The 24,600-nt window shown below is 39.8% G+C and overlaps 3 protein-coding genes and 1 long non-coding RNA gene across 17 annotated transcripts in view; 2 read left to right on the forward strand and 2 right to left on the reverse strand.

Annotated features, from left to right (window-relative positions):
* Positions 1-9,857, forward strand: part of LOC122535367 (triple functional domain protein) — a 25,239-nt gene extending 15,382 nt beyond the window's left edge. For 4 of the 13 annotated variants that reach the window (XM_043666838.1, XM_043666840.1, XM_043666841.1 and 1 more), the window contains 13 exons: positions 12-576; positions 1,058-1,141; positions 1,248-1,819; positions 1,914-2,073; positions 2,170-2,397; positions 2,532-2,723; positions 3,241-3,473; positions 5,521-5,866; positions 7,218-7,770; positions 7,900-8,299; positions 8,453-8,791; positions 8,933-9,125; positions 9,540-9,857. In XM_043666838.1, coding sequence (XP_043522773.1) covers positions 12-576; positions 1,058-1,141; positions 1,248-1,819; positions 1,914-2,073; positions 2,170-2,397; positions 2,532-2,723; positions 3,241-3,473; positions 5,521-5,866; positions 7,218-7,770; positions 7,900-8,299; positions 8,453-8,791; positions 8,933-9,125; positions 9,540-9,647 — 3,973 coding nt within the window. In that variant the 3' untranslated portion in view covers positions 9,648-9,857. Of the gene's footprint in view, positions 1-11; positions 577-1,057; positions 1,142-1,247; positions 1,820-1,913; positions 2,074-2,169; positions 2,398-2,531; positions 2,724-3,240; positions 3,474-5,520; positions 5,867-6,019; positions 6,303-7,217; positions 7,771-7,899; positions 8,300-8,452; positions 8,792-8,932; positions 9,126-9,539 lie in introns of those variants that run through there. The other 9 variants (XM_043666839.1, XM_043666843.1, XM_043666848.1 and 6 more) reach the window with 9 other exon arrangements.
* LOC122535384 overlaps positions 3,383-24,600 on the reverse strand; it is a 23,783-nt gene continuing 2,565 nt past the window's right edge. Inside the window, exons 2-3 of the long non-coding RNA XR_006308157.1 lie at positions 23,782-23,785; positions 3,383-3,511 (exon numbers count right to left, since the gene is read on the reverse strand). This is a non-coding gene — a long non-coding RNA (uncharacterized LOC122535384). The remainder of the gene's footprint in view (positions 3,512-23,781; positions 23,786-24,600) is intronic.
* Positions 9,653-13,103, reverse strand: LOC122535373. The gene is made up of 2 exons (XM_043666857.1): positions 12,637-13,103; positions 9,653-12,319 (listed from the first exon to the last, which is right to left on the reverse strand). Exons 1-2 carry the CDS (start codon positions 12,934-12,936, stop codon positions 10,379-10,381), a joined length of 2,241 nt encoding a protein of 746 aa, XP_043522792.1. The 5' UTR covers positions 12,937-13,103; the 3' UTR covers positions 9,653-10,378.
* The window catches only part of LOC122535374 (probable G-protein coupled receptor Mth-like 3), a 10,557-nt gene continuing 2,386 nt past the window's right edge, over positions 16,430-24,600 (forward strand). Inside the window, exons 1-2 of one of the 2 annotated variants that reach the window (XM_043666859.1) lie at positions 16,430-17,828; positions 22,466-22,544. In XM_043666859.1, the coding sequence (XP_043522794.1) occupies positions 16,982-17,828; positions 22,466-22,544 (926 nt within the window). In that variant the 5' untranslated portion in view covers positions 16,430-16,981. Of the gene's footprint in view, positions 17,829-20,805; positions 21,959-22,465; positions 22,545-24,600 lie in introns of those variants that run through there. The other variant, XM_043666858.1, reaches the window with a different exon arrangement.

A 24,600-nucleotide genomic window follows, 5' to 3' on the forward strand; every position in this document is an offset into this window, starting at 1 on the left:
TTCTTTTCTAGAAGAAAGTGGCTGCCTCCGCCGTTGCGTAAACTTAGCCAAGGTAAAGTCGAGAAATCACCACCGACTACGACGCCGACAGCGACACCGACAGCCGCGACGACGTCAACCGCTGTCTCGATCGTATCGACGTCCTCCGATCGATCTTCTCTGAAAAAGAACGTTTCGGAAAAACGGTTTAAATTGCCAAGTGGTGCCGAGCAGTCTCGACCTTCGAGAGCCGCTTCCGTTTCGATCTCTGCGTTAACGACCGCGACCGCGTCTATGCGCGTGTCTGCCTCCGTTTCGGAGGCGGACCTCGACGCCGAGCTTCAACCAGGAATCGAAGGAGCAGAAGAGGAGGAAGGAGAAACCGAACAATCGGAACCCGAGTTGGAAGAGGATGCGGTACCGGAACCCGATGACGTCGAGGCTTTGACCTATTCCGAACAAAACGGAGCGGACGATGCCGAGGACGAACTGGAACTTCCCCCGCCGATGAAGCCCATCACTGAACCAATACTCGTGGCGACTGCCAACGGATCATCGGCATCTGCAATCACAACGGAAACCTGTGGAAAATCTCGAGTAAGTTTCATTTTCTCTTTTCCTACTGCCTCTTCTTCCAATATTATTTTTTTCTGCCTTTCGTCTTTTTCCAATTTTCTTATTCTTTCTCAATTAGTTTTTTTTTTTTTTTTTTTTTTTTTTCCAGAACCTTCTCCCGTCGAATGTAACACGTTTAGTTTCCCTACTCGCAACGTTTAACAGCCAACGCTGTGAATACAAATGAATCGTACGTGAGGAAATTTGAGCGTTCCATTCTTTGTATCAATGAAACTGTTTTCACATGTATAGTGTATATGTATATATGTATATATCAATATATCAATCTTTGACTTCGTACGATTTTTATTACGATTAAAAATTCATATTGTACGAATGAGTGAGCAAAAGTCCAATATTTCAAAATGTTGTATTTGAATAAACTGTAGTGACCGCGGAAAATAAATTGATATACTATTTCTGGAAAAGAATTTTAAATTAAATTGGTTTTAATTATACGTAGACGTCTGAGCGCTCGACAAAAATTCTCGACGGTGCCACGACGGCCGATTTAGCTGAAATTGAACAGATCGTGAAAGAAAGGATGGTAAGTCTGTTAAATAAAGTTATTATCTTTTGTAATTCACAATGCTAATGTTGCTAATGCTGATGTTGATGCTAATCGAATGCTACTATGTCGAACATAATCATAGGAACAACATACGGAAAATCAAGAGAGACAAAGCCTGATGCGAACGCCCAGTGGTAAAAGTTCGAATGTTGGTATCGGTGGGGATGACGATTATAACGAAGGTAACCTCTCGACTGCGATAACTATCGCTGCCACGACAATTACAGCAGCGGCAACAACAATGACAACAGCGGCAATGATGACAGCGACGACGACGACAATGACGACAATGACGACAATGACGACGACGACGACGACGACGATGACGACGATGACGACGATGACGATGACGACGGGGACAACTACAACGACAACGACAACGGCAAAGACAGCAACAACGAGTAGCAGCCCTATTCATGGGAATTTGGAGGAATGCGATGTGGAAAGTGCAGCAGTGACGCAACGACAATTCGTTATTCGAGAATTAGTGGAAACGGAAAAAGATTATGTAAATGATCTGAAGCAAATAGTCGAAGGATATATGTCGTTGATGCGAGATCCTGAGTCTGAAATACCATTGCCGGACGACCTACGTGGTGGAAAAGATAAAATGGTTTTCGGCAATATAGAGGCGATCTACGAATGGCATAGAGAGTAAGCCTCGCTTCTATTTTCGTTTCTTTTTAGTTCAACGTGTTCAAATTCGCGAATGATTGGATTAACCTTGCTGATTTATTTTGCTGTATAGTTTCTTTCTGAAGGCGTTGGAACGTTGTCTGGAACGGCCGGAAGAACTCGGACCGCTGTTTAAACGATACGAAAGAAAGTTGCACATGTACGTTGTTTATTGTCAAAACAAACCAGTCTCCGAGTATATTGTTTCCGAGTACATAGACACTTATTTCGAGGTAAGTCATCGTGCATGTACATGTTTTTAATTTTCGCGTCGTTTTTTTAACTTTGTATTATCATTATTGTTACCGATTGTTACCGATTTTCTCTAGGACTTGAGACAAAAGCTCGGACATCGGTTACAATTATGTGACCTTTTAATTAAACCAGTTCAGAGGATCACGAAATATCAGCTTCTTCTTCGAGACGCATTAAGACTTACCGAACGAACTCAAAGAATGTCGGAAATCGAAGGGCTTAGAGCTGCGGTTCATGTGATGCGTATTATTCCAAAAGCAGCCAATGACATGATGGACGTTGCGAGACTCCAAGGTTTCGACGTAAGTGAAAATCTATTCCAATGCAGAGTGAGATTTGATTATATTGATGTACACATTTATCTTATCTTTTTTTTAGAACTCTGTCCAACTCTGTTTGTTTGTTTAAATTGTGTCTTCTTCTTTAAATATCGCAGGGAAAGATCACAGCTCAAGGGAAGTTGTTGTTGCACGGACCACTTCTAGTATCGGAATTTTCCTCAAATTTACCGAGTAAGGAAAAAGAATGGCAAGTCTTCCTCTTCGAACAAAACATTATTTTTAGCGAGGCTGTCGGTAAAAAGACACATTTTACAAATCCCGTCTACATTTACAAGGCTCATATCCAGGTAAATAATATTCATATGTGTTATGAAAGTTTCTGACAAATATTTTCAACTGTGTAATTTATCGAGTCTACATTGTATTGTAAAGTCCAGCGAAATGCACATACTGATGAATAAACCTATTTAAACTTAAAGAAAAAGAAAAGAAAAAGAAGAGGAATTGAAACAAAAGTATATACGTATATGTATATGCATTCTAGATGATATTTGTATTGATATTTACGGATGTAGACGCAGTTTACAAGTGTTGTAATTTCTTGTCCTTCTTTGTCATCGTTACTATCTCTTCATCTTTTCGAAAAATAAAGACGTGTTAAAACAGATTAGTGTACGACATCTTGTCATAATCGTTTGGAATAATTAACGGTGGTTTTGCGTATATTAACGTAATTAAGGAAAGAAAAGGAAAGAAGAAGAAGAAAAAAAGAAAGAAAGAAAGAAAGAAATGAAAAAGAGCTAAACTTTTTAGATTACGGAATACGTAAAAACTGTAAAAATAAACATTTTTCTTTTCACACAGGTGAACAAAATGAGCTTACAAAATCCTTACGACGACCCGGAAAAGTTTATAATTCGCTCGACGGATCCTCGAAAACCTGGCCTTGCATTCTCTTGTAGCGCGGTAGAAGAAAATGGGCCGCGGAAGCAGGAATGGGTAGATACGATCACTGCCATCCTGCAAACCCAACGTGACTTTCTCAAGGCGATACAGTCGCCGATTGCCTACCAAAAGGAACTTACCAAAGATCCATTGTAAGCGTCTCTTTATCTAACACACTGAATTACATTGACTCTCTTTCAACGCTCGACCCGTGAAGATTCGTTCCGAAATATTTTTGTATATTTTATATAAAAAGAGATATAGAAGCGCTGTATGTGGTAGAGAGCCGTAGTCATCTTCTAAACCGAAAATCGTTTCAATCTCTATTTTCCTTTCGTTCTGTCCCTAATTTACCTCACAATATGTTCTTTAACAACACATAATTTTTGTACACACTAATTCTTTACCCTATTGCGACGTGCTTCCTCTTGTTTGCCTTAACATTGCAGTCCAGGAATCTACCTCGCTATTGCTGCTGAGTAGCTTTATCGCGAGAGCGTCTCCTACTATATATTCTATAATAATTAAACCTACCTCCTTTGGAGTAGTTTTTAACGTTCCTAGAACTGTGCTTGCCATGGTTCGCTGGAACATAATGCTATACAATGCAATATATGATACAGTACGTTAGTACACGATACGATACGATACGATACGATACGATACGATACGATACGATACGAAACGAAACGAAACGAAACGAAACGAAACGAAACGAAACGAAACTATACGATACGATACGATACGAAACGATACGATACGATACGATACGATACGATACGATACGATACGATACAATACGGTACGGTACGGTACGGTACGATAGATACAAACAAACTACCAAAAGCAGTCTCTTATTTCTTGGCTATATTTGCACACCTGTGCAGATGAGGGTAGGTATAACGAAATGTACCCACTCACATCAGTTGTCACGTCCTTGTCACTATTCCTTGGTATCTTGTTGTTTGAAGAAGAATAACAGTAAAGTGGAAAAGCGTGTTTGTTGCATGTTTCTCTGTTTATGTGAATTATGTTCTGTCGCGTGACTGCATGATCTCGCGTAAACGCAAAGGCGTGCGTGCGCGCGCGCGCGCGCGCGCGCGCTTTGTGGGTATGTGTGTGCGTGTGAGCGTATTACGTGCAAAAGAAGAAAGAGGAAAAGTGTGCGCTGGAAGAGAAAGAGAAAGGAAAAGGGAAAAGGAAAGGGGGGTGGGGGCGAGGCAGATATTGTCGCAAAACTTGACTAGAAAGGAAAAGTAAAAGGCAAAATTGATGAAACAACGAACAAACACAAATGTATAATGTCTGTTTGGTCCAAATAGTTTTCTCTGTTTTACCATTTGTAAGAGCATGTTTGTGGGTTTCATTGGTTTCGACGTGCAGAAAGAAAATAGTCGGTATGCGCGAATCGTGGCGCATATACGAAAGATCAGACGCAATAAACCAAGAGATAGATACGTGACAGCGAGCATGTACAACATGCTGACTCACCCCCCCTCCAAACGCTATATATCACTTATTAACGACGTAACTCTACAAGTGTATAATAATTTTAATATTGTTTATAAATGCAAGATTGAACAAGAATGCGGGGGATAGTATGCTGTACATAAACGTGCATTCACAAGGGACAACAACATAAAGTAAAACTAATGACTCGAGAAACGTAAACATTTTGTTTAGAATAAATTGTACATTGGTCAACATTCTAATTGTGATGCATCCTTTTCCCAAGCCTATCTAACATTAATTACTTTCATCGTTTGACTAACAGCTTGTTTTTTCTTATTATTTCCTGAGAGGACAGGGTACTGCATCGATATTTTACGCTTTACGGTCAAAATCTCGAATTGCTTTGCACTCGATCTTGGAACTAACGTGACAGTTTGAGCGACAGACTCTCTCTCACTTTGGAAAGAAAAAGAAAAAGAAAAAGAAAAAGTAAAAGGAAAAGAAAGAAAGAAAGAAAGAAAGGAAGGAAGGAAGGAAGGAAGGAAACACGCTACTGACAAAGTAGCAAAGTATTTTGACTGTATATTACAATATCAAGTGTAGTGTAGTACGAAATGGATTTGACCGAGTGTTGATTCGAGTGAATGATATCTCGTTTGAGTTGTGACAACTCGACGCGAGAAATGTGCGTATTTCCATAGATGCAGTATCGTGTTTGAATTTCATTTATAATTTGCTGGCGTGCAGTCGTGGCGTGAGTCCGGACTCTCCGTGTCGAGGAAGTGTACTTTCAACGACTGCTGCAACAACAACAACAACAACAGTGCCAAACGTATTTAAAACAAACGAAGACTGGAGAAACGAAATGGCCGGTGCTGCTACTTCGAAAACACTAGCCACAGCTATGGCTGTAGCAGCCACGGGAACAGCAACAGCAACAACATCGGTTTTACACCGACCTCGTGCTGGAGCCATGGATCAGGATTCTTCTTTGCAAACACAGTCGAGCCCTAGCAAAGGCAGACTGAATTTTTTCGAAGGATTCAGAACCACCCTTCGACCTCGATCGCCTGTTCGCAACAACACTATCCCGGTAAGCAAAAACATGAAAATTATTACCATTTGCTAACTAAATATATATATATGTGTGTGTGTGTGTGTGTGTGTGCAACGAACGCGCACAAACATACACACATATACAATTTATATTTATCTCTATTCGTAATTAGAACTCTTGCAATTGCAGCAAAAGGATTCTTCTTTCTCTTCCTCTTGATGCCTGTTGCTATTCGCTCTCTGTCGTATAATTTTTCATTGGTACGGTAATAACTTTTATTTCTTTCCACTGTGTTTTTCCATCGATTGTGAAACGAACGACGCGAACATTGAAACACATCGACGAGTTCGTACGTCTCCCGATGTACGATCCTAGAAGACTTTGACGACTTGTTACTCTTATTTGGGAAACCAGTATTATCTTGTATATATTTTACACCAAATGAAATGCTCTCACACATTTTGAAACTGTAGTTGTTTGTTGCTTCTTGCATCGTTACTGCCTTCCCTTCCGCATTGTAATTGTCATCATCGTCATCGTCGTGATCGCGATCGTCATCGTCGATGAATTAATTCGTAGTCATTACCCGTCATTACTGTAATTCTTTCACTCATGTGTAATCGTGACAACAACAACAACAACAACAACAACGACGACAATGACAATAGTAATAATGGTAATAGTAGTAGTAATAGTAGTAGTAGTAGTAGTAGTAGTAGTAGTAGTAGTAGTAGTAGTAGTAGCAGCAGTAGCAGTAGCAGTAGTAGTGGTAGTAGTAGTAATAATAATAATAATAATGATGATGATGATGATAATAACGATAACGATAATGATAACAACAACAACAACAACAACAAGAACGATATATTCGCGGTACTAATCTGTTAGCGGAATGATGTTGAGCGACTATAGTTCTGTGCGTTGATATTCTATTGCCGTTGTTGCTAAACGCTCTAGTTTCTTGCTATTTAATCACGCTAATTACGTCTAATTGACCATAGAGGTACAAAGCGCTTATCCAGGCGTACATGGATTCCGGTACTATTGTTCACTGTTCAACTCGTATTCGCAATCAGTCAGAGTGCTTGCTTCGTTCGAGTTGAAGGTGGGTCGTCGAAAGGGAAGTAACAGTCGAAAGCGGTAAAACGAAATAAGTTGAGTGGGGGAAGAAAGAAAAGAAAAGAAAAGGAAAGGAAAAAAAAAAGGAAGAAAGAGAAAAGTTGGTGGGCGCGGTCGCGAGCTTTTTAAAGGGAAAAATGGTGAAAGATGTCGATGTTTGAGAGGGAGGGAAGCTATTTGATTGTAAAGGAGTTGTGCATGATCGGAAAGTGGGAAGAGTGGAAAAAGAGGGAAAGATTCGGCTCGAGTTAATCCGGAGATTGCGTAGATCGTTCCAGGGAGCAGAGTAAGATTAACGGCAGATTGGGGGAAATTACACGCCGGAGAAGAGTTGGAGATCTTTGGTGTGGACGGTCCAGGGCTGATCGTCTGCCCGGTAATTGGGAAAAAGGAGGAGGAATTCTGGATACCGGCGAGTCTCGTTCCGAATTCATCCATCAGCCGCGCATGGTCTTTCCGTCCGCGAAGAATCGATTCGGAGAGTTCGGGAGAGAGCGTCCATCTTCCGCAAGATGTACATGCGGAAGAGAACGGTCCTCCCGCGATCTTGACTATTCCATGTTCGATCAGGGCGACGGCCGGTGGCGTGGCTCGACTGGTGCTGGAAGTTCGTCGGGTGGAACGTGCACTCGTCCGTTGGAGAAAGGAGGGGCAACGATGTGACATCACCGAGGGAACCGATCGATATCGACTTTTCCGAACGAACGATTCCCTTTGTCTCGAAATTGCTCCTTGCCTTCCTTCTGATTCTGGTGTTTACCACTGTTACGTCCAACATGAAACGGGTTCTTGTTCAGCAAAAATTCCCCTTCGTATTATAGGTACGTTCCTTTATCGCTTTATCGTTTTCTCGCGTTCTCTATCGCGTCGCGTCGCGTCGTTATTTATATCGATATATGTATGACGTCGTGTCACGGAACGCTACGTTGTTCTCTTCTCTCATTTTTCAGGTATCGACACGACAAATGCTTGGTATATGGATACGATCGAATGCGATCGAATGCGAGCCAACGGATTGACCGTAAACGAAAGTTTAAGCTCGTCGATCGTTGCGTTGCCAAATTTGAACAAGAGATCAACCAACGACGTAGAAATTGAACAGTTTGCCGGCAAATACGTCGAGCTGGAAGAGCTAGGAACCGGCAGATTCGCCAAAGTGTGCTGTGCGAGGGAGAAAGGATTCAATCGAGAAGTAGCGTTGAAACAGATATCTCGGGCGAAGCAACCGCTCTCGCTAACGCGTGCCGAGTACGATCTTCTCAGAAGCATACGTCACGATAATATCGTCCGAGCGTTTGCGCTCTTCGAGGATACACCTCAGCCGGATGTCGATACTATCGTTTTGGAGCTGTCAGTATTTATTTATCCATTACGCGCCCCGTTTCCTTTTCTTTTTCTTTTTCCTCTTTTCTTCCACCTGTTTATCCGAGTCGAATTTACGCTTTATTACGCGTAACGTAACTCCAGACTATGTTCACTCTGTTTCATTTTAATTTTTGCTAGGGTCAAGGGTTCCACGTTGTTCGCCTATCTTGGCCAACAGGTTGAGTACACGGAAGCAACTGTGGCAAGGTACACCGGCCAATTGTTGTCGGCGTTGCAGTGGCTACACTCGCGTAAACAAGCTCATTTAGACCTAAAGCCGGAAAATATTCTGATCGATAACGAGACAGATGTTGTAAAACTGATAGATTTCGGCGAAGCTGTCAGAGCGGTACCATTGGACGAGGTGGTCCCTCCTGTTGATTTGGAATTTGCAGCTCCGGAATTGGTTCTTGGTAAACCGACCGGATCATACACCGACATGTGGGCTATCGGTGTTTTTCTATATGTACTGTTAAGGTATTAAACGCAATAGCGAGCAATAATTCGTAACGCAAATTTCGTTTAACATTGTTATTCCATCGATGATATCATACAAATTGTTCACACTTGAAAATCTCCACACCTCCACACTTGAAGTGAAATCTTTCGTACTTACAGCGGGCTTTCACCTTTCTTGGACGATTCCATCGAGGAAACTACCGCAAACATACTCAAGTGCGATTTTTGTTTTCCCGACGAGTATTTCAAGGAGATATCAACCAACGTGAAACATCTTCTTGAAACGTTGCTCCGTTTACGTGGAGAAGATAGAGCGACCGCTCAATTGGCATTAACATCGCCTTGGTTCGAGGTAATCGCGACGATTAAAATCATTAAAATCATTAAAATCATTAAAATCATTAAAATCATTAGCTCGCCCTGATCGTTCTTCTTATAATTACGTATTACCAAGTTAACTTTGCAAATCGACAAGTACACAAGTATATACATATACGTCGAAGGTCACTTTTTACCATACCATTTTACAATTTCGATCCCCGTCCCCTCCCAATCCTCGTTCTACTCGTTTTTGAAAATTCGATTAAATAAGAATTGATTGAAGTTGCGTCAAGTTTTCAAAATTCTTCACGAATACGTTACAGCGTTGTTTGTTGTTGATAGTTTATTACACCGTCACCACCAGCAACGTTAACTCGATAACTAATTAAGTAACTATAACGATCTCTTCGTCACTTTTAGATTATTCTGATGATTTTTGTTTCAGATAACGATTGGCGCCATTATCCCATCCTCCCGAATGATTGCATTTATCGACCGCCGTGCTCATCGCTCAAAATCTCATCAGGATCGGAATAGCACTTTTTCTTCTTGAATCAGTATCGTTCGCAAAAGATATATATTTATTTACTGATTGATTTTAAAAGCTCTCGGTCGAATTCGGCTGATTGTAAATAATGAACAATTGTGACTCGCTGTTGCATTCGCGCACCTTTCGATCGTCTCACATCTGCCATACAAGCCCATACACACGATCCGTGAAAATGTACATTTATACGCGCATATTAAACCTATCTACACACGTGCACGCAGATATTCTCTCTCTCTCTCTCTCTCTCTCTCTCTCTCTCTTTCTCTCTTTACTTTTTGAATAAAATGACAAAAACATATTCTTTCCATCACGGTGTGTAACGTGGTAAAGTGCGCGCTCATCGTCTCGCAAGTCATACACCGTCATCGCAGATCGTCGACACGCTATTTATCATTACCCATTGCTCCCTACCCTCGGATATTTTGTACTTTTTTTACTTTTTACGCGACTTACTTAATACGACAACCGAATGAAAGAAACGATCGACTTGCTCGATTATTTTCAACATTTAGCCACGTTGTATCAATCCGATTGAAATTTAGATAATAGAATTTAGATGACAATAAATGGCGTAGAATTCGACGTAACACGAACATGTACAACACGCGATATTTTAACAGAGCGATTAATTTCCCTGACATGAAGAAACATACTGTGTATCGATTGATAATAATGAGTCGTCTTTATCGTTGCGTATGCGGTATTACTATGTAATAAAGAAAAAATTCATTTCATTATGGTGATATTCTTAGTCGTTTACAATGATCGAGTACGTGCTGTTCGTATTCGTCCAACGAAGAAAACGATTTGTTGTCGCAGAGAAGACAGGTCGCATCCTTTCTGTTCATCGAATGACGACGCATCCGATGGAGACTGAGTTCCACCGTATCGTGCATTTGCTCGTTGCAATCTGGACAAATCACCATCATCGCCGATTCTTCGCCACTGGTCAACGCTGGTTGCGTTTCTTCCGTTATATTCGCCTTGAATAAATTGCTCGAATCAACAGCGCTGCTGCCACTTTTTTCGTCCGGATTCGACATGGTAATTTCATCGATCACCGTGTCTTTCGAAGGCGCAACAGACGGAGAGTACTCGGACTGAGTACACGGATCGAGTTTTACCGTGGTTTCTACGGACGATGCTAATTCATTCTCCGTTTTCCGCAAATTGTCAAGCTCCGTGTGAAACGTTACGGGCGAAACTTCCGGATGAATCTTCATGTGATCGATCAGCTCTTGCTTCGAGGAGAACGCATCGATTGACTCGCACGAATCGCAAGAATAACGGGTTGCACCTTGCGATTCGCATTTCTTTATGTGCTCCCTCAGCGCTCTTTTCTCAAGAAATTCTTGGTGGCAATGTTCGCAGCGATACCTTCGATCTCCATGATGTAGATTACGATGGTTTAAGAGTAACAATCTAGTTTCATAACAAATTAGACAATCTACGCACATATATCCGGATATTTGAGAATGACTATCCAATAAATGTGTCTGTAACCGACGTCGAAGTTTAAATGATTTGTCACAAAACTGGCAACGTATCTGTGGAACTTTCTTCTCTCTTGCTAATTTCGCCACCACCTTATTAGACTGCACCTCCGCTTCCGTCTCCATCTTTACTTGTGCTTCTGCCTCTGGTTCTGCCCCTGATTCTGCCATTGGTTCTGCTTCTGCCTCTGCCTCTGCTTCTATCTCTACCTCTAGCGCTTCTTGTACCTTATCTTTAGTTTCTATTGCAGTTTCTCTCTTCGCTGTTGTCTCCATCTTCGTTGCCTCCGCTTGCAACGGTGTTACGTTCGACTCGCGTACCTGCTCTTCCGTTTTATTCTTTTGTACTTTGTCTTCCAGTTTTGTCTCTGTTTTTTGTCTGGAAACAACGTGCTTGTATCTTTGATCGCTCATCACTTTCAACACGTCCGACCAGTCTAGTTCCTCGTCGCTGTGGCATGTATCGGTAAGCAATGAAAAGACGGTGTCACCTTGTCTTTCCTCGTCGTGCATCGCGCTCTGAGCGTCGCTCTTCAACACGGACGTTTCGTTCGCTCTTCTCTCGTAAACCTTATTATCGTTTAGATTAGCGTTGGTAGTGTTGCTAGTGTTTGTAATTGAGGCCGATATTTGGGCAGATCTTTGTCTAGCTCTTGCTCTGGCTGCGTAACCTCTGGTGCGAGGTCTGCCTCGACCGCGTCTAAAAATACCACGCGTAACTTTTGGAGCGCGATCTTGAATCTGTTGCAGTTGCAGTTGCTCTTCCTCTTGTCCTTTCTCTTTTTCCTTCTGCTCGTTTCTCATGTGCTCGCCTATCGAACGTAGTGGTTTTCTAGGTGCGTTGCTCGACCGTGTATTTGGAAATACGTGACGCAGTGTATTGTCTGCTACGTAAATTTGTTGAAAAAACTTGAACGACTGTTCCAATTTGTCGACGCATTCGTCGCACATTTTTGTAGGTAAGTCATCTTCGTCGTCGATTTCTATCAAAAGTTTCAGTTTCGACAGAAGGCTCATATCTGTGCCTTTTCCCTTGGTCGTCATACTTACAAGATTCTGTTTCTTGGTCGCGCATGTTCTACACCATTGATCCACTTCAAATTCTGAAGGAGCATTTTTCTCTGCAGCCTGATCCGTGGTTACTCTCTCCATAGAACTTTCTTGGCCGTTTAATTGAATTTTCTGGAATTTCATGGAACTTTAGATAGAGTATATGTGATGCGACGACGTGTATGTAGTTGCTACAATCATTTGTCGTGCGTGAATGTCGTTTTCTCTTGACTAGATACTGATATCGTTGATAATGTTATCAACAATGCGGTTATCAACAGATCGACGATAACAAAAAAAAAAAAATAACAATAATAATAATAATAATAACCTTACGAGAGACAATCGGTAATAGTCGCGGTAATTGCGCGTTAAAAGCTTGACACTTAAAAAATTTAAGAAAAGCACAACACAGAAGGAAGAAATGCAAAACGGGAAAAGATACTTACGCGTCGTATTTTCAAATTTCTCAATGTCCTCGAAACAGCACTCCAATGCGGAGAAGGGACTGCATTTTCTTTTAGAGTGCCTTTACTGAGATAGCAATCTTCCGTAAAGTGATTATTGCAGATGAAAAACTTCATAGACCGTAAAACATCGAGATCACTCCCAATTAGGTCCACGTGACCACTGTTGATCAACCACCTCACACAGAGACCGGTATCGCAAACGGGAAGTTCGTGAAGTATTTGCTCCTTTTCCCGTATGTCGACACAATCGATGTATCTACATTTCGTTACTTCCTCCATTACTCGAGATCTCAAACAGCTCGCTAAGTAACGGGAGGAAAGATCGAGCAGTTTTTGTATTCGGACAAGACTTAGTTTTTTCCTCGAAAAAAGTTGAAAAGCTTTGTATATTTAAGATAGGTTAGGTATATTTAAGGCGCGAAAAGCAAAACTAGTGAACGTGCCTGCCATCTCTCGATACCTATTAATAACATTGTAGATGGACTACGTTGGGTTTATCCTTTTTCAGCTGCGTGTACGTAGATCTGTGTTGGCCCTGTAGTATATGCGTGTGTGCGTAAAACGAATTATTCGTACGTATGCCCTTCATTGTTGCGCATGCAGAAATTCAAGTCGGTCAACGAAGCACCATCCACATCGAGACGAAAAGAAACAATAAGAACGAATTCGAAGTAGAACATTATAAAACATTGAATGACAAAGGCAGTTTGTATAATATTTTCCAAATTTTCGTTAATGATTATATGTAATGCAGTGAAGATTTATTAACGGGTACAAATGCGGAATGCATAGTTTTCAAGCATATTAATCAGCAGCTTTTATTTCAGACAAGGAAATAAACTAAAACTTTAAGGAATATTTATCTCACACTGTATATTTTTTTAATAAATATTATACATATTTGCATTCAACTATTATATGGAATTAATATGATTAATCTGATGACAAATTACAATTTATAAATCCATGTACGTGAATGGTTTATAAATATCAATTGATATGTACCATATATGCGATATTAAATAGGGACAATAGTTGGGAACAGGCAATAACTTATTAATAACTTTATTTGATTAAATAAAACTCGAAACTTATTTCGCATTCTACGTTCATGAACAATTTTAGTAAAAATTTTAAATGTAACATGTAGAAATGAAATACTGTCAACGCCATTGTTCCCATCTATCGAACAAAATTTACAAATTGTGGCACGTGCATTATATAGATTAAACGAGATAAAGAAGAAAAAACGAGTCTAATTCAAAAGCCACAATTATACAAAAGTTGATAAATTAATTCTTTTGACTGAATTTCTTGCAGGTAAAAATTTAATCGGTTTATGGACGTTCAAACAGTAGCGCCGTGTAGTGACAAAACGATGGAATTAATCCTTCGTTTCGACATTGTAATATTATAAAGTATAATAAATTTTACGTGTAATCGTAAATATTTCTTCTCTCACATTTTGAAGCAGACACTATCGTGCAAAAATAAATCTCATCTATGTTTTGAATGTAGTTTGCAAGAATTTAAATATCGTACCATGTATGTATATAGATAGTAATATAGTAATATAGTAATATAGATTTAATGAACAGAATTTCTAAATCTTTACGCGTACGTCTTACAAGTCTGGAATATGGGTAGAAACTTACAATTAGTCGGAACGTCCAATTGTAAAAGTTCACAAATTAATATTCTAAATTAATTTTTTTTATAAATGAAAATTTGATAGATTTATGAACACTGAAACACTAGCGCCACGTTGTGCGCCAATTAGTAGAATGAAAATAAAAAAATCAATCAAATTTGTTCAAGTTCTTGAAGTAGTTATTTAAAGTACAAACTCTTAGAAATCATCTCTGTACATTATTATTCCGATTTGCTATGTAATTAACTAACGACATGCCCTATTTTCGACATAGTGGTCTAAATAATTTGTTGATAATCATTGGTAAAAAATGTCGACAACTGTGTAGTGCCGATATTTGTCAACAGATGGCACCACCCTACCCAAACAAAAAAAAAAACAAAAAAAAAAATCATTTTGCATTAGTCATAAAAAAAACCTAATTAAGAAGATTAATTTGTCAAATGTCTGCATAAAGATTTTGGCAATAGATCAAAATAATCTTTCACTAGTTCACACTGTGTTCGAAATGTTTGATAAAATTTGTTTTCGCGATTACAATTGATTGTGAGACGGTCAGCTTTGAAATACATATCGTAATATATCGTAACAAAATAATTAGTTACGTAGACTGTTTCAATGTCGATAAATCGATTAAATTCTCATTTGCAAAAAATCTTGTAATTGTTGCTTGTAAATTAGATTCGAAGCCTTTTCTCCAGCTTTGTCTCGTTTAATCTATCAAACGCACGTGTCACAATTTGCAAATTTTGCTTGACAGATGGAAAGAATCGCTTTGACAGTATTTAATTTGCACATGAAATTTTTATTAAAATTGTTCGTGACTCTTTATTTAATCAAATAGTTATTAATAATTATTGCAGGTCCCTAACTATTATACTTGCGTATCTAACAAAAGTGTTACAAAAGTGTACTTATCAATCGTTATTTATAAACTATTTACGTTACTTATAAACTCTAATTGATCATGATTTATAATATTAATGTACAACATTTATTTAAAAATATGTGCAGTAGCAAATATGGCACACATAATTCCTTAAAGTCTTTTATTTCCTTTTCGTTTGACATACAATACAATCCAATCGCGTAACGAGTACATATATGCATCCGCATACGCACAACAAAGAAAAGTTGAAAAAAATATTTAGAAACATTTAGAGTTGCAAATATAGATATCGGATGGTATGTATATTAAATCCGAGAGAAAGTAATTAAAGAAAAAAATTAAAGAATCGATTAAAATTGAAATAATTAGACGTGATCGCTTGCCTCGGAAATTGCAAAGTATTTTACTTTGTAACCGTCAATTTGAAATAGACGTAGAATTTTATACATAAGGTATGTCGTGATATTTTTTAAAATGTATCGTTCATGCTTTCGTCTTTTCTTAAACTTGGATATATTTAAAAATTATTAATATTACGGCCAACGCATTACGACGACCGACGATCGTCGTAATCCAGACTGACCAAAATTGCAAATTTCTCTACGCGAATTTGTTCATTCAATGATCCAATTTTAAAGAAAGTTCTGCTAAAAAGTTTGTCTGTGACTTTTCAGTAAAAGAAATAACTCGCAGAAACGGTTACCAAATAGCTTGTGAAAAAGTAACGAAACGATTCGCTTTTATCGGTATAAACACAAATTTCATCTTCGATACCAAACTTTTCAGTTTTAAGATTGGACAATTTGAAGCTTTTCAAGCTCGGCACTTGAACACGTAGTACCTACATACATATGTGTGTACACTTATTTTTATTTAGCGTTAATAATTCGCTCTTCATACAGCGACCTTTGGTCTGTCGTTCGTAGTACGTACATAGTAGTATGTATGTATGTATGTAGTTGGCAATGGCAGCAGAATAATTCGGCAAATGCGATTGTGAAAAAAAAAAAAAGAAATGATACATAGTCGTACAGAAATTACAGAATTCATGACTCGTATTGATAATAATTGCATGTCGTTGCATGTATAAATCGCATGCATATATTTAGTTTCTGTAGTGTAATGTCTTACTACTCGAATAAATAGATACTCTGATTGTGAGTGGCGAAGCATTGTTGCGCACGAACACGGTGAGAAAATGAAAAGGGCCAAGTAAAATTGGAAGTAAAGATCAAAGCTGTTCCGTGATACCGTAATCGCGTACCGTAACTAAACTAACAACATATGTACATACTTGGGGCACATTCGGGTGATGTTCGTTCCAGTATTGGGATTAGCGAGCGAGCGCGCGCGCTCGCGCGTTACGATCGACAGACGATCGAAAAATACTGAGGGCAGTCGGTCGCGAGCTTTGCGGGTGATGAACATCATCACACCATCGGTTAACTGGAACTTTGACGATCGCGTTGGGAACGATGGTTTCTCAAAGAGTCTTTACGTCGATTGAAAAGTCGTGTTGAAAAGAAGGGAAACATCGGGGAAAATTAGATTAGAAAATCGCGGTAGATCACGTACGCGGCGCGTGATAGGAGACAATAAGAGGGGTGGGGGTGGGGGGGTGTGGAGGAAAAGTGGTAGAAAGAATAGGCAGAAAGAAAGGAGTGGCAAGGGAAGGAAAAGAAGAAGAGAAGGGAAAGAAAGGAAGAGAAAGGGGCGGGAAAGGAGAAAGAGAAGGTGCGGCGCGATCCCGAGCGCGGAAAGACGCATGGAAATAGGAAGTAGCGATGCAGCGTCTCTGTACGATTGTTCGCTTTAACGTGACCTTGTTCGTTTTAATTTGTCACTCGACCAAGATCGGCGGTGAGAAAATGGAGAGAACGGAGGGTTCGTTCTGCCGTCCATTCCCTGGGATCGCTTTCGAAGGAAGTAAGATCGACAGATTGGAGAACGGAAGTTTATTGTACGATAAATTGGTGTACCCTGCCGGATCGTACCGAGCATTCGAAAACAAAACGTACGGATGCATATGCAATTTGCGAACTTGTCTGAGAAAGTGCTGCAAGCGAAACGAGATTCTGGGGAAAGGCGATCGGCCAAACTGCGTTCGTCTGTCGAACGGATCGTTTGCTCCCGATCTCGTTCTCGAGCAGCATCAACTCGCTACCGAGTGGATTGAAGGAACATCCGGTCTGAGCAAGCTGTTCGTTCTCGTGGAGGATATGCAATGTCCTGAAAATATGTCAAGGTACATGCTCGAGCCGGAACGTTACGACGATGACGCATTTGTTCTGCAAGCAAACGGTACTCTTGAAACCGTGGCTTACAAGTTTGCAGCATGGAATTATTGTCTCGACTGGAAAGAATCTTTCGAAAAGGTGGTCGCCCTGGTTTGTTCGTCCGATTCGTCCACAGTAAATAGTTCTTCAGATCGAGAGGAGTACTTCGATGTTGGCCTCGTTGTTTCCATACCGTTCTTTTTCGCGACTTTCTTCGTCTACGCGATCATCCCGGAATTGAGAAATCTCTATGGAAAGACTCTAATGTGTTACGTGGGTTGCTTGATACTCGCCTACACTTTTCTCGTCTTGGCCAAATTGAATTATCTCAAATTTATCTTCTGCTCTACGATAGGTAAGCAATTTCATTTTACCCTACTCCTTGCTTCTTCTCTTTCTTTTTCTTTCTCCCCATGTATCTTTTTCTTTCCCTCTCACCCCCCCCCTTCTCTCTCTCTCTCTCTCTCTCTCTCTCTCTCTCTCTGTCTTTCGTCTATAAAAGTCCGCGTTAAAGTCGAAATTACACAAAGAAATTGTGTAGATAAATAAATAAGATTGTGAAATTTTCTATTGCACATTGATTGCTTACGTGTTACATACTTATATAGATGCGTATCCAATTCAAAAAAGTTGCGATACATGTTTCTCGTGAAATTTTCAACTGTTTCAAATCTTGAGACTCTGAAAGTCTCAGGGGCAAATGAAACGGACTCTACCGCTTTCATCGATATTTATCGAAATACGTATTTACGTTTTCCATGTTAGTAATTAATTTAGATTAATGATATTTAAAGATATTTTAATATCGTTTACATACGTATAACGCAACTATAATATCAAAGTATTCAAAAGATAAAATGCAACTATCGTTACACGATGATAAAACTGCAATATATTCTTGGAATACTTAAACAAATAAATATCGACGTTGTACATATTAGCTGTGCTCAAGAGACGATACGGATCCGCCAACAGTAAATGTGTAATTCGTACGCGATCGTTAATGGTTTAATAATTTGAAAGATATTCATCGTTTCGCTACATCGTGGTGATCGTTGAAGCGTGAAAGTGCATCATTCTCGTTCGAATCTTATCTTTCGTTTGTAATGACATCGAGTCCATATTGTTTTTCGCAATCGAAAAACGTAGACAGTATCTGACGTTAAAAGCGACGACAACGACAACGACAACGACAACAGGTTGCCCGGAAAGAAATTGTCAAATTTGGTTGACATTTTAATCACCTTTCGAACTTTGCATGCCAAGTTTTATTCTGAGAAAAGGGGGAAAAATTTCGCGTTGTATCATAGCTTATTTGTTTATAGATCTAGAGGCCGTACAATGCCCTAATGTACTTATAATGTGATTAGTTTTCCGAAAATTAGCTGAATTTGACTCAGTTTTCGAATTTTTTGTTCTTTCGTTAATAGACAAACGAAAAGACATAAAATTTAATACATAGTTTAAAAGAAATTTTGATCTTTTTTTTAGACAAATTTATTTATGACTATGTTTGATCAGAGAATGAGAGAAAACCTATGCAATATTGTCACCTTTGAGCCTGTCATTTTTTTTTTTTTTTTTTTTTTTTTTCGATCGTCAAACCTGATTAAATTTTTTTTTCCTTCTTTTTTATTTCTATCTTTGATAAATGGTCAGTGTATGTTGTATTTATTTTTTATCACATACCATATGCTTGCCTCTGCTCGCCACCTCTCGCCTCACCTCGTTTTCACTCGTCTAATGAAAATTTGTCCCTCACTTTATCTCTTATTTATCTTGCTTTGCTTTACCCTCCCATTATGACTACTATTCCATACCTATTCATCTACATATATATCTGTAATAATCTGCAATGTAAGAAACATTTATTATGTTTTATATATGTATATAAGAGAGAAGTAGGCGAGAAGTAAGTAAGTAAGTACTTTGAAGGGTTCATAACGGCTTCTTTCGCCGAAACATGAAAAAAAAGTTTTAATAAACATGGGTGGAAAAATTAGTAGTTTCAAAGTTACAAACGACCTTCCGTTTCGGTTGAAATCGGCTTGTGAAAAAGTTGGAACATGCTCGGGAATGTTTGAAAGAGTACGTAGATTCTTTAATTTAATTTAAGAGTCGAAGATGTCGAGCATAGAAATGGAAGGTGGACACGTAGAAAACCTCCTGTAATCAGAAAAAGTAGAAATTATAAGGTAAACCACTACTTACACACACATATACAGCGAAGAAGCTCCTTTCTTCAATCGAAACAAAAGATCGTTTATAACTTTGTAACTACAATGTAAGTTACAATCGATGTTTGTTGGAACATTTTTTTTTTCATATTTTCATGGCAAGTACTGTCTACCTTTCTAAACTAGAAATTACGAACCCTTTTTATAAATAAATAAACCCTGTATATAAAAGCCACGATCAGATATAGTGTTTTATTATCGCTTTGTTTGCTGGTATATATATATATATATATATACGTAATTTTGATCATAACGAATATCGATTATTCAATAACGAAAGATCAAAGATTCAATATTTCCACATGTTGTTCATTATCGACCGAAGATTTAGCTGCGACAGCCATTGCATTATAGGCTATAAAAGAGGAGAATCGTACGAGAAGGAGAGGAGAAAGGAGATGGAGCGTCCATCCAATTTACGGACCAGTCGTAAAAAACACAACGAGAGTTCCTTCCATTACGTCCGTAATGGAATACAGAAAATTATCGAATCGTAATTTTCAACAGACAATTGTTGTCTAGTTTTCATGTTCCAATAGTGTGTAAACTGTCTGTAAACACACCGGACGAGGAGCGAAAATTCACATTGCCGTAACTGCTTCATTGGCACAATTGTGAAATCAATTTTTTTTCAAGCGATTTATAATCTCGAGCGGAGCACATATTTGAGCTTTGCATGTATATATCAATGAACAAGAATAAGAAATGAACAAGAACGTATATATAATAAATCAAAATGAACGCTATCGATATAAACGACATGTAGTTTGACGATGCATTTGTCCCGATGTTATTGTTCCGAACGTTGTTTGTGCATCGATGATGCGTATGCGATAAGAATAAATGTCAATGAGAAGCTAGGAAAAAAGACGAGTAGTGACAGTAATGCGAATCTGATTGATTATTTTGGACGGATTGAGAACGCATTTTTAAACGGAGAGGCATCTCTACGCGTGTACACACACACACGTATTGACCGAAAGTAAATAAATAAATTCGTATAGCGTGCGTGCGTGTCGATGAGTGGTGGCATGTAATATGGAGTGTAATATATCATAGTACAGAGTGTATCTCTCTCTTTGCCTCTTTGCCTCTCTGCCGTTCTTCCATTCCGCTTCTTAGGCTTCTTTTCAGTTCCGGACGGTGTACGTACGTGTGTACGTACATTATAGTTGGTCGGCTACAACGTGACGCGAGCACGAGATCGTTGTAGACATTGGCAATCGTTTTGTCATTTCCGCGTAGCGCGATAATGCCTGCGGTCATTGCAAATCCGGACGACTCACGATAAATACATAGTTGCTCGACGAAAACGTACCTACCAAGATGTTTCGCACCATCGTGATCGGGCTTATCGTCGTATCGACGACAGTCGCGATAAACGCGACGCAATCGTCTCCGCGACTCGACGATACAATTGCTCCGATTGCTCGTCGGGATTTGGTTGAATCGGTCGTCGAAACGGACGATGGTGAATCAACGACGGTGAGGATGGACAGTGACGACGAGACATATGCATCGAGACGTATGCTAGCCGGTCCGAGCGAGGATATCGAGGAACGGAGAAACGTTTCCACGATGCCGAGTAGAGGAAACAGGACCGACGATGATGGGACCGTGGATCGAACCGGCCCTCAAGCCGATCAAGGGAGAACGCGTCTACCATTGTGCTGTCAATACGGATATCGTTTGAGAAGGAATCGTTGCATCGAAACGAACGGCACGTTTCGCTACCCGGCCCTTTACCACGCCGACGACTTAACGTTGATCGACGCAGCGCCGAATCATCGACTCGGCTATTTCCATTTGTTCGTCCGGGATCCTTGCGTCGATCGTCAACGCTACAAACTCGTCCCGGACGAGAATCCGATCGATGCGTTTATGCTTCTCGACAACGGTTCGATCTACATGCAAAACGAGGGTAACATCCTCCGGGAGACCGATTACTGTCTCGGCATCGTCGATACCGAATCGTTCGACGTGGTCCTTTGTTTCGATACGGACGAAGAGTCGGAGAACAATGAGGGTGTGAAACTCACGGTGATATTCCCCGTCGGATTGATCGTGTCGGTGCCGTTCCTCCTCGCCACGTTCATCGTCTACACCTTGATACCGGAATTTAGTAGAAGCATGCATGGTCGCACGCTTCGTGGATACGTTGGTTCTTTGGTTGTTGCCTACGTGATACTCGCGGTCGTACAGATCTCTCCGCAGGAACAGATTTCGGATTCCCTCTGCATCGTGTTTGGTACATACACACACGATGCATATAATACGCGTGTTTTCATCGATTTTCATCCATCCATCTACTACTAACTAACGTCACCACGTTTTAACGTTGGCTACGCGTCGCCAACTACACTCGTGTTGCAAGATTAAAACACGATTATTCGTTATTCACACGTTACATCACAGCCATTCAACGCTTCAGCGTCCAATCCTTTGGATCCTTGTTGGAGCGCAACACGTGTGTATTCCCACACTTATCCACATCCGTCGTGCGTTTCAATCTATCTTTTCGTTATACGTACGTAGATAGATGTTAGATGTACGTGTATCATATCGTAAATTGTAAATTATAAATTACAAGTACGTACAACTTACGTAATTTATACCAACGTGTTCACCGAAACTCGTACGTAGTACGCTCGTTCCTTTCATTCGCTTCGCCGCTCAATTCGCTTTTTTTACGCTGCTTTAACACGTAACGTCACAAACGCATTACCTACCTACTTAAATCGAATTTTTGTTTCAGCGTTCATCATCTACTTCTCATTCTTGGCTAGTTTCTTCTGGCTGAACGTCATGTGTTTTGATATTTGGTGGACGTTCGGGTAAGTGAAGGTTTCTCATCCTTGAAACGTACATGTGTTTGTTGGTACACTGACTCTTTCGCTGTCTCTTTTCGCTCATCTCTCGCGCTTGTTTCTGCTTCCGACCGCTCGATTCGATTGTAACAAGTTCAATCAAGGCTGCTTAATTGTTAAAAGCCGATACTATAATCAACGATATATATAATCAACTATAGTGCCAAAATGACACTGTCACTTACCTATCACTCTTCCAGCTGAGGCAACTCGATAGCTGACGAACGTTGAAGGAAATTAATAGCGACATAAACGCGAATTAATATCCGCTTTTTTTCTGACGACACGTGTACACTTTGCAAACATTCTTAAATTAAGTTCGATCGGTCCACGTAAACGGCTCCTTTCTCTCGAGTACGTAACGTGTCTTTTCTCCACTTCGATCGATCGATCCAATCATCATCATCATCATCACAGAGACTGCCCGCCCCCCCCCCCCTTTCCTCTTTTTCAGACCATTACGATAATTGGCTGTGGCAGTAATAATTCACAATTGAACGAACACGTATCGCGTTCGTTAATTTTGATAAATATTGAAACGATGTACTTGGATATCAGAAATGTCAGACGTGTATATCTGTATATTCATCTGTATCTGTATACTGCAATTTATTGATACATGTTTCCCCATTTCTCTATGCCACGAAAAAAAACGACAATAACGAACGTAACGGAGCAAGCGAAATCGCGTTTATACAGATCGAGAATAACGCACGCGTTGCGTTTACCTTTATTTATCGAATTGAATTCTTGCAAAAGTACAGAAGCTACTTACAATACGATACTTACCGTATTTGCAAAGTATAGCAGATGTATAGCAAACAAATCGTGACGTATCCTTTAAACAAACCCCGAAAGCTCGAAAGCTGGCGATCGGTTTTTTCATCCGAAAACGTTAACGCCGACGCCACACCGACGCCACATCGACGCTTTACCGACGCTTTACCGACGCCAAATCGACGCCAAATCGACGCCACACCGATTCCACGCTAACGTTACACCAACTCACATCGACATCACACCTACATCACAGTGTAAACACTCGATACACGAACGACTATTGTGCTATGTGTGCTACGTGTGCGCCCGCAATGCCGGTATTTTGCAACTACTAAAATCACGATAAAACACAAAGTTTAAACGAACGTTAGTTTCAGCGTGAAAAGTAACATCGATAAATGACCTGTGCAAACGGTTTCAACACATTGCTCGCAATATGTGTAAATGCACGAGTAATGTAGATTATTTTGCTACGCGACGACGTTTCAACGTTTGAATTTCCTTCTCTGTTGGAAAGAAATTATTTCGCATACCGACACTACTAACGTACAATATCGTTACGATATCGTCTCAGCAATTCGAGTCGGTTTTTTTTTCAACGAAATCGCGCATGATGTATTGGTTATATCGGTATTTTTAAACGTTCCACGAATAGAATAACGTTTCAAGAAGAGAATCGCGTGACGAGAAATGTCGCGCCCAAAAATTCTGAGCAGCAAACATTTCAATATCATTGCACGTGTAATTATTAATACAACGAATGGAAAACATTGTGTTGGTGGTACGTACAGTATACACCTATGTATGTACGTGCCAAGCCCTTTTTATTACACACGTAACTGTGTAAATACACAATAAATAAGTAAGTAAGTAAGTAAATAAGTAAGTAAGTAAGGGAAGGTGTGTGCGAACATAATTAAGGGCGTGACTACGCAGTGCGTTTCGCGTATCCATATCATCGCCGACTATTCGACGACCTCGACTCCTATGACACGATTATAGACGTGCGTGCTTACTTACGTGCACGGACATCAGTCACCATCAACCACAAATTACGTCCACGCCTAATTCAAACGATATATCCGTAATGCTCTCTCCTCCTACGCTATCCTTTTACAAGTACGTATCTCTTACTCATCTATACTAATTACTTCCTCTCGACAAAATTAACTCGTAAACGATTCTACGTTCGATCGTTGTTCCAGTTGGAACTTTTTCTTTCTTTTTTTTTTTTTTTTTTTTT

This window comes from Frieseomelitta varia, unplaced genomic scaffold (assembly GCF_011392965.1).
Source record: "Frieseomelitta varia isolate USP_RPSP 00005682 unplaced genomic scaffold, Fvar_1.2 scaffold_708, whole genome shotgun sequence".
In the NCBI taxonomy this organism is placed as follows: Eukaryota; Metazoa; Arthropoda; class Insecta; order Hymenoptera; family Apidae; genus Frieseomelitta; species Frieseomelitta varia.

Coding starts and splice junctions, on each gene's coding strand:
- LOC122535373 (XM_043666857.1), bottom strand. CDS start 12,936: ATGGAGGAAGTAACGAAATGTAGATACATCGATTGTGTCGACATACGG. Junction 12,320..12,636: donor GAAATTTGAAAATACGACGC/GTAAGTATCTTT, acceptor ATGAAATTCCAG/AAAATTCAATTAAACGGCCA.